Consider the following 9851-nt stretch of genomic DNA (forward strand, 5'->3'; position numbering starts at 1 on the left):
TCATTGCAGGAATAAAGGATTCAAACAAACAAGTTAATTAGGAACCTCAGTAATATAAAAATGAAATTTGACATAGCTGATTTACTGCAAAAGGATTGAGGAAGCAGAGGATATCAGGATATATTTGATTTTAAGTTGTATAATAGGATTATAGTTTTTTTTGTTGGTTTTTGTCTTTGTCATGTGGTACACACTCCTTACCGGTTGGTGGCGGTAATACTCACCTAACATTTTTTGCCAATACATTTCAAGAAGAAGAAGAAAAATCTACATCCGGTTCAAGTCAGGTTCATCTTTTTTTGCAACTTGTGTAGTGTCAAGCATATATCTGTAGAATATATCACAGTCTTCGGGTTTATATTAATCGTTTAATTGGCATTTTGTGAGCTTACCAAGTAGGGTCATTCTCAGCTTGCCCCATACCTTCAACTTCCACTTCACAGAGACCTGATTCCAGTTGGTTTGGATCTTAAAATAAGCTAACGGTAGCGTTAGCAGAGCAGCTAAAGGGATGGCGGAGGTTCCCGGAACATCAAGTGAGACAATAACGGAGACTGTTCAGACAAATACACCGCCGCCTCCACAGCAGGTAAATGCTTAAAAACGGGGCCAAAGGCTGTTTTGCTGGGTAATTGATTTGTAATGTACCTAACCACCCATTGCTGCTAACAAGACCCGCGTTCATGTTAGAACGTGAAAAAAGAAGCCATTAACTCGACGCTCTTTATTAATTTACGAAGCCTAATGCTGCCGTTATTATTTAGCGTGTTAAAACCAGTGACCATAAATTAAGGTCAGTATGCAACTTGGTGGGCATGAGCAGTTGGACAGGTTGCTCATGCGGTTCTGTGGATGTGTTCAGACGGATTTCATGACTACCCTGGTCATGATCTAAAATTCTGGTACTGATACAATATTGTCCAATGGTATCGGTATCCAGCTAGCGATACCTCAGTCTACACGCCTTTCAGCCGAACCGCCAGTAAAGGGAGGCCTATAAGCACTGTTGTTGCTAACCTAACGAAAGATGACCTTTTACTATTGGTCAGCTAATAAAAATAGGTTCTTTGTCATTGTTGCTCTTTATTAGTATATTTTCAATATCACTGTCTGATTCACAACATAAGATTACACAGGTGTATTAAGATCACAGATACATTACAGCACAGATTGATCTAGTCAGCTAGAAGGAAGTGTTATATTACCAAGTAATGAATGTTTCAGAGTATTTTTTGCTAATCTATTTAAAATTGCATCGACACTTATGTAGGTTTGAAAAACTAGTGACTATTCCTTATCAAAGTAATATTTTGATTAAAATATTTTTTCGAGTTTGAATTTGTTGCCTGATTTTAAAAATTAGTGCTGCAGTAACTGGAGATTAATATGGAAGTTTATTTCTCTTGTTTACAGGAAGGACGCAGCTTGACAATCAAGCTGAGGAAGAGGAAGACTGAGAAGAAGGTGGAGTGGTCCAGTGACACAGTTGACAATGAGCACCTGGGAAGACGATCGTCTAAGTGTGAGTTTAAATAACCTATGGGAAACAAAGTGTTATTTGGCAGAAATGAAGGATTTGATGGTCTATTTCCATGTACATACTTAATATTAGATTTATTTTTGTTACATCTAGGAAATATTTAAATTACACATATCAAACTTATGTATATTTTTTAAAATAAATTTTATATTACTTATTAAATTTGTATTTGCTTATACCATACCATACCAACTTTATTTATAAAGCACTTTAAAACAACCACAGCTGATACAAAGTGCTGTACATTAAAACACAGCATAATAAAAAAAATAAAAACTCTTACAGTTTAAAAACAAAAACATACACTCTAAAACTAGATCCCGCAGGAGTTAAAAGCCAAGTAAAATAAATGGGTCTTAAGGCGAACTTTAAAAGTGGACAGTGAAGGGGCCTCTCTGACCTGCAAAGGCAAGTCATTCCATAACTTAGGACCTATGACAGAAAGCCCTGTCCCCTCTGAGCTTCCTCCTGGATCTTGGTACCTCCAAGAGCAGCTGATCTGCTGACCTGAGTGACCGATAAGGTACGTAGGGGTGAAGAAGCTCAGAGAGGTAAGCCGGGGCAAGATTATGCAGTGATTTAAAAACAAACAAAAGAATTTTAAAATGAATCCTAAAATATACAGGCAGCCAGTGAAGTGAAGCCAGGACAGGGGTCACATGCTCCCTCTTCCGAGTTCCTGTCAAAAGTCTTGCAGCTGCATTCTGAACCAGCTGCAGACGTAAAAATAACACTTTGGATGGAGTAGATAGACAACAAATAAGTAATTTCCCAGTGGGGATCAATAAAGTATATTCTGATTCTGATATAGGAGAATAAAATAAAAGAGAGCAGTGTTAATTTTGACAGCAAATGTTTTACTTTTAGTCTTTTGACTAAAATGCAAGTTAGGTTTAGTCATAATTTAGCCATCAGAATTGTTTTAGTCTTAGTCTAGTTTTAGCAAAATAATAAAATTGTAGTTGACCAATCCTATTGTCAATTTAGTCAACAGCATTATATATAAATTTTAAAAACTTCTTGATGAATTCACTGGAATTAACACAAAATTAATCAAGTTTTTAAACAAGTTATACCTTAACGTTATTGTGTGAATATACAAAAACAGATGTTACTTTTTTAAATTTATTTTCCTGGCTTTGCTTTCAACAATAACACAATATTTCAATATCACCTCATAACAGTCTCAGGAGAAGATTGTGGAAGAACTGTCATTCTGATGCTGAGGTCTGTGTGTCTGCAGTGTTTCTGTCCTAATCCATGGTGTCCATCAACCTGTCCACTCTAAAACACTCGACGACTACACCTATCACAATATCACATTTTGCTGGATGATGCATTGTCCCAGAAGTTATTGTGATAAATGATAAGATTGTTATTTTGAGACAATTTTCAGGTAATATAATGATAATGGCATTGTAATGTAAGAACACATTCTTGAAGATCAATACATTTTTAATTCGAATGAGCATTTAACATTGCAATGGGAAGACATTAAAATATCCAACATAAACAAAACAACAGAATTAGCAAATAAGTTCACTTTTAAAGACTCTGTAACAAAATTGTCCTTTAAAAAAAGGGGCCAGTTAAGCCAGAATGTAATGCATGTATATAAGCAAAAGAACTAATGTTATAGCGCAACCAAGCAAACTTTAGCTTGAAGTTAGCACTTATATGCCCCAATATATGGAACCTCAGAGCGTACAATAAATTTATCACAAATCAATTGTCTGGTTGCATTGTATGCACATCAATAGTAACTTGCCTTTGAAAAATATCTGTATGATGAGCCTTCAGGTGCCATATAAGATACTTACAGTTTTGTCCACCAATTTTAAATACACATGTACCACTGTCTTCCTGGACATTTCAATTCTTCTTTTATACCCTACTATACCCTACTCATAATAAGTCCATAGATGCCCTCTGCATCCACCGAGCCTCTCTGTGTAACGTGTAACGTCTGGTCCATTCATGATTAACGTCATTCAGGTGATGGGAGTGATCAAACAGGATGGAGCGGCATTACTGATAAGTTTTAGCTTTTGACTAACAGATTACAAGCTCAAGAGGTAGAAATGTGACCCCTCCTCTCGCTCATTGACCGCTGGAGATGGGCGAGCACCCCTCGCCACCCCACTGGGGAGAATCTTGTATGATTATCAATATCAGTATCAATGTCTCCATTGATATATACTTCACTCCAGTTTTGTGCTGCTTACTCTGCAGCAACATGTTCAGATGTTATATATCAGATGAGTTTATTAATATATTTTGTTGTGTAAAAAAAAGTGGAGAAACTGCAAAAACAGGCAAATGGTTAGTGATGTCACTTATAAGACCAGAGACTGTATCAATATCAATTGTATTTACAAATATTTCTTCAATTTAAGTAGCAGTATTATTCTGCTTGGTATCATAATCGGGTGGAAATTAGCACCCGCCACTGGCGGTTATGAAGTGGCGTGTAAATTGGAGCAACGCAATTGCTCCACTGTGGCGGGTTTACAATTTGAACAGGGAAAAAAAGAAAAACTGCATTCAGTTTGAACTTCTGTCCAGGGAAGGACTGACCATGTGGACCACAGACTGATGCATTTACAACTTTGACACACATGTGAGCTGCTCTACAGGAAGAACTATTTTATTTATGGCAGGGTCACATAACTTTTCCCTTCTCTGTTGGGGGGCCGGAGTCAGTTTGTAACAGAAAAAGTGTGACGTTTGTCACACATTGTGCCTAGATGCAAAAATGTATTGTTTTCCAGAAAGCACAATCAAATAACCCTCTCTGGGTTCTTCACAGAAAAAAAATCCAGAAAATAACACTATTTATGAAATAAATACTATTAACCGCACTATAAACCACACCGGACTATAAGCTGCAACCCAAAAGTTAAAAAAAACAAAAAACCAGTAAACAACATTTTCATAACTTTTTTTATTTTTTTTTTACAAAAAATAAGCTGCACAAATCTCTGCCGCTCCAGGTTTTCCACAACGATGCAGCAGCACGCAGCAGAGGGGGGCGGACACACAAAATTGGAGTCATAACAGGTCAATTGAAAATCATTTATTACGGTTGAAAAGGAAAAAGTTGCCTAGTTTAGATTTAACTGAACTGATTAGTTTCCGAACGGTGACTTTAACAGTAAAAGTGCTGATCCTTCGTGTCTGCTGCTAGCATGTGCTAAAAGAAAATGGGCGCTTTCTTCCTCCTCTTCTTGTTCTTCTTCTCCTGCTTCTCTTTAGATTTCTACTGCAGCTTGCATCCATTATTGTTGCACTACTGCCATCTACTGGATCCTAATATATATACCTCAAATTCTCATAATGATCCCAGTATTATTTAAAAAACGAAAAATCTTCTTTTTCCCCTCAATGCTATTTAACTGATCAACAACTTTCTCAAATTTCAATTCCCTATTAAAACCTAAATCCATTTTAATGGGCATTTTCTTCTTTTATTTCCAATTTTGACTTCCAATGATTCACTTCCTGCTAAAGAGCAACATGTTTCCTGCTTCAACCACTACCACTAGCGGTAAATCCACATATAAGACACATGGTTCACAAGCTTAGGAAAAAAAAGTAGCGACTTATAGCCGGAAAATAAGGTACATGAAAAAAAAATCTAAATGCTCTCTGGTATTGTTCAGGGGCCCAGACCAAATGTGGAGGCGGGCCGGATCCGGCCCGCGGGCTGTAGTTTGGGAACCAGTGATTTATGGTATTAAGCAACACATCTGAGTTGATTTTGTTTGAGGATGTAAGGTTTGAATAGGAAGCCATGCTGGAGGGTTTTTTATGTCATCTCCCTCAAAGATGTTCTAGATTTGTTAAAATGAAACCTTCTAAATTTTGACATTCATCTAAGGATAGTTACTCTTCCAATGAGCCTAGTTCTGCTGAACAGGCACCACTAAATCTAACATGGAGAAAATGAAGGACTTTGAATTATAGCTGTGAACTAAGTTTCTGCCAACTGATGCAAAACAAATCACTTGCTGAGTGAGAAATAATCTGTCTTTCTGACTTAATTAAATTCGACACAACATAAAAATGTAGTTTTTCAATACATATTTAAATGTTTTGTGAATGGCTCCTATATAAATATACTGAACATGTAAGTAGATGTTTAGTCCTAAAGAAAAAAAACATATCCAGTGAGGGACACCAGAAACATGTTGCTCAAATGTGATGGTTATGAACAGTGGAGCTACATTCCAAGTGACGTCATTAATGTGGACGATAAAATCGCCTACAATTAAACTGTTCTTTCATTTAGTAAATTACAATTAAACCATTTAACATCCTCAAACTAAGAAAGAAGACGCCTGGCTGGACCAGGGCATCAACAACTTGGAATGCATTATGTCAAATTTTGCAAATCTACTTTTATGACATTCAAAAGTAAATTAGTCATAGTCCACCAGGTTGCAGATGTATTTATGCTTAAAGGCCAGGGGTCTCATGCATAAAGCGTGCGTGCGCACAAAAAATGTGCACATATTTTATGCACAAGTAGGCCTGTCACGATAACCAATTTTGCTGAGCGATTGTTGAAAAAAATTATTGCGATAAATGATAATATTGTTTCAAGACCTTTTGACACTGATTTAATGGAAATGACTAATAATGCATTCAATTTCCTGCCATAGATGGATGCACTTTATTTTCAAAAGAACACATTACACTGGAACTAAGAAACTAAATAAACAAAACAACCAAAGACACAAATAAAATGGATTCTCATTCTCCATTAACAAAAAACTTGAATAAAAACTAAACATAAAGCCAAAGTGGAAATAAATACTGCATTCAACCAAAAGAGTGCAGATTATAAAGTCTGTATACTATATTGGCCTTCAGTAATCACCAGATTTAAATAGAGAAGATGGGCACATCTGACTACCTAATGGAATATTTCACACTACACGATTTTTTTGCCCCTATTTTCCCCTTACAACAATCTTAGAACGTTGGCCGATCTAAGATTGTCGAGGGTGATTTCGTAAGATTGTCACTGATGATTTCGTAACCGATCATCCTGCGGTGTGGTGTGTTACAGTAGATCGTCGTGGCCGCTCCGATCTAAATCAGGGGTTTTCCCACGACTGGGAGCTTAACGCTGAATGTGACAGGTAGCCAATCAGAAAGCCGGATTCTCCTCCTGCTTTCTGAGGGGAAATTACGGAGGGGAATCCCAAACAGCTGACACAGCGCGACCCGAAATCCAGCGGACATCAGAGATGATATGTGGAAACAACATTAATATATATTTAACATTTTGTGCAAAGAATATAGAAATGACAAGGGGATGAGTTGGAGCCAAATTGCTACCACAGTTGATAAACCTGGTAACTTTTCAGCTGTCCTACGTTAACGTGACAAATAGATTATGATTTTCAGCCACATGCATCACAGATAGATTCTAGTAAAGCATTGATTAATGCCTGATTTTCAAATTAGTTAACTGGAATTGTAGCCATTATTTTGTGCCCATGTGGCTGGACGATCGAACCCGAACGAATCGTTATGCCTAGGATTTCTGTCGGCTAATGTGTCTCTCAGGTTTTGAAAATGGGCCGACAACTCGTGTCGTGTGCGCTGGACATTACATTAAGGAAATGAGGAAGGGAAGGTCAGTGGAGAGCACCGGAGTTGAGCCTTTTTTCATTCAGTGTCGGCAACAGAAAGAATAAAAGGCAGGAAGAGACAATAAAGCCGATAATTAAAATGAGGTCCATTGATATATCGTTTATCACGACAGGCCTACACACAAGTCGGCATGTATACAAATTTACTTTGCGTCAAAATATACACACACTTTTTCGCTGGCGCGAAAATGTGCAGCAGCCACACAAACTTTTTCTGTGAACAATATCAAACTACAAAGCGTCAAAACTCACCTAAATACACTGAAATCTGATTACATTCAGTGTTATTTAGACCAAGAAGCATCAAACTAGATGTTTTTCATGATTTTAATATTTTATTGTTTAAACGTAAAAGCTGAACTGTATTTATCCTCAGATAGTAAGCTAACACAAAATAAAGAAAATAAAAATAAAAGTATGTGAAAACCTCGCTCGAATGTAAATGGTAATTTTCCTCAGTTTTTGTCTCATAAAGATGTAACGCAATGGTCTGTGCGCCGAAGCGCATGAAATGCATCTATGGGGTAATTTCATTCTCACTAAAAGAAGAAAACAGGGTTGGATCAGCAGATTAACCCAAACCTGGTGATTAAAAATAATAAACAGGTTTGATTATTTTGAAGGTGACCAAGGTGTGTATGCAATCACACGTATACAAGTAGCTGCGCAAAGGTGTGCCGCGTAATTGTGGAGCGCTTTAGGTCATATTGATCTGCAGGGAAATGATGATGATGGTTCATGAGCGTTGCCGCACGGCTCCTTCTATGGGTTTTGCTCAGAGCTTCAGGATGATCAGTCTGAGCAAAACTTAAAGAAGAAGCCGTGTGGAACCGGTACCAGTCCAGCTGCAGTCATCCTTCAGTCCATCCGCCTGCTTTGTGAATGCACCTCATGGACATAAAGCATCTCTATTCTGTAAATGTACAACTCATGCACATGATTCTGCTGTTTAGAATAAATGTCCACATTGCCACTCAAATGACTCTCTGACACGCTGTCTCTTTAAATACTGACTGAACGCGCTACTGTTCAAACAAGCATTTGCACAATCTCTTTATTTTTTTAATTAGGATTTTTTTTTCTCTCTAAAATGTATTTTTATTTTGTGAGGTGACAATATGTTCCCTTAAAGCACCTTTGGTGACACTTTATTTGAAGGGATGTGAATAAGACTGACACGACACTGTCAAACATGACATAACACCTGTCATGAATGTATAGTTTTAGGCACATGAGTCCATCTTCTCACTTAATGAGCATTCAAAATTATTTCCAACCAGATACTCTGGCTTATTGATGTTTGCAAGAAGTTTATTAATACATAAATAAATAGATTTAACACCAGTTTTTAGTTGTCTAAAATGTAACTTATTAACTCAGCTGTTGAATGTTGATCCTGCTCCCCACCAGACATATTTTGTCTTTACAGAATTACACTATTAAAATATAAACAAGGGCACAATATGCAACCATTTAGTGACTGTAATCTATAAAACAGAGCTGCCTGTTTGCTGCACTTGCAGTGGAGATGAAGATGGTCCATTCAGGAAAGCAGAGCTGCAACAAACTTTAACGTGGAACTGCAGAAAAAAGAAAAAAACAAAAGCAAACTTTGAATTGTTAATGCATGTCACCATGTGTAAAGCCTACTGAGTTTTGCTTAAAAAACTTTTTTTTTAATTAAAATCGCACATTTTTGACTCATGAAATATTATTTGCAAAACAAACTTATTTGCGCATGTTGGAAATATTTTCTTGTATTCTAAGTTTTTGTTTGTGACTCAAAGTTTTGCTTGTGATTCTCACATGACGTTGTGGGCGGGGCCTAAAATTACAACAAAAGATTTCTAATGTGTGCAAATAAAAGTTTGTTTGGCAAATAACTTTTTAAGTTCACGAGACAAAAATGAGTTAAGTTATTCAATAAAAAAAGTTTTTTTAAACAAAATGTTTTGTTTCTAAAAAAGAAATTACAATTCCAAAAGTTTAGATTACAATTTTATTTTACTTAATTGAGGTTTTTTTTGTTTAGTTTTTTTTTTTTTTTAATTAAATAATTGGGGAAAATTTTTTTAACTTTATACTCTGCGGACCAGACCCTAAACTTAAAGTCTGGGTTGAGTTTTTTCCAAAAATTCGGACCTCCAGTGGGGGAGACTTGGCAGTGAACAGCTGCAGATCGAGTCAGTGTCTGTTGTATTTCATTACTTCTCTGCTTAAACCACGACTCCGTGCTGAAGCAGAAACGATACTTCAACGTTTTCCGTCATCTGACAAATAAAAAAAAAAAGCACAAAAAAAAAATACGTTTTTGGTGAATAAAGTGGTGTAGACTTTATTCACCACTTTATTCACCAAAAAAGTTTTATTTTTTGTAATTCACCAAAAACTGTTCTGTAATCTGGAACGTTCACCAAGTTGCGCTCCAGGTAGCCGCCTTATCTGACTGTGTGAGAGGCAATTTTGCGCCGTGCGTCACGGGCAAAAGGTCAGAGGTTACAAGGTGACCGGAAGGCTTATTATGTTGTACAAAAAAAAAAAGTTTTTAGTACATGTCATTATGTGTCAGTAGGGGACTTCTAATAATAATAAAAATCCATCCATCCATTTTCTTCCGCTTATCCGGGGTCGGGTCGCGGGGGCAGCAG

The 9851-nt window shown here is 36.8% G+C and overlaps 2 protein-coding genes across 6 annotated transcripts in view; one reads left to right on the plus strand and one right to left on the minus strand.

The window, feature by feature from the left end:
- Window positions 1–9851, minus strand: part of dlgap3 (discs, large (Drosophila) homolog-associated protein 3) — a 908365-nt gene that overhangs the window by 89198 nt on the left and 809316 nt on the right. The gene's annotated exons all lie outside the window — the stretch shown is intronic.
- ppp1r11 (protein phosphatase 1, regulatory (inhibitor) subunit 11) overlaps window positions 256–9851 on the plus strand; it is a 19109-nt gene continuing 9513 nt past the window's right edge. Inside the window, exons 1-2 of the mRNA XM_008421543.2 lie at window positions 256–589; window positions 1414–1522. Coding sequence (XP_008419765.1) covers window positions 512–589; window positions 1414–1522 — 187 coding nt within the window. The 5' untranslated portion in view covers window positions 256–511. The remainder of the gene's footprint in view (window positions 590–1413; window positions 1523–9851) is intronic.

This window comes from Poecilia reticulata, linkage group LG11, assembly GCF_000633615.1.
Source record: "Poecilia reticulata strain Guanapo linkage group LG11, Guppy_female_1.0+MT, whole genome shotgun sequence".
Lineage (NCBI taxonomy): Eukaryota > Metazoa > Chordata > Actinopteri > Cyprinodontiformes > Poeciliidae > Poecilia > Poecilia reticulata.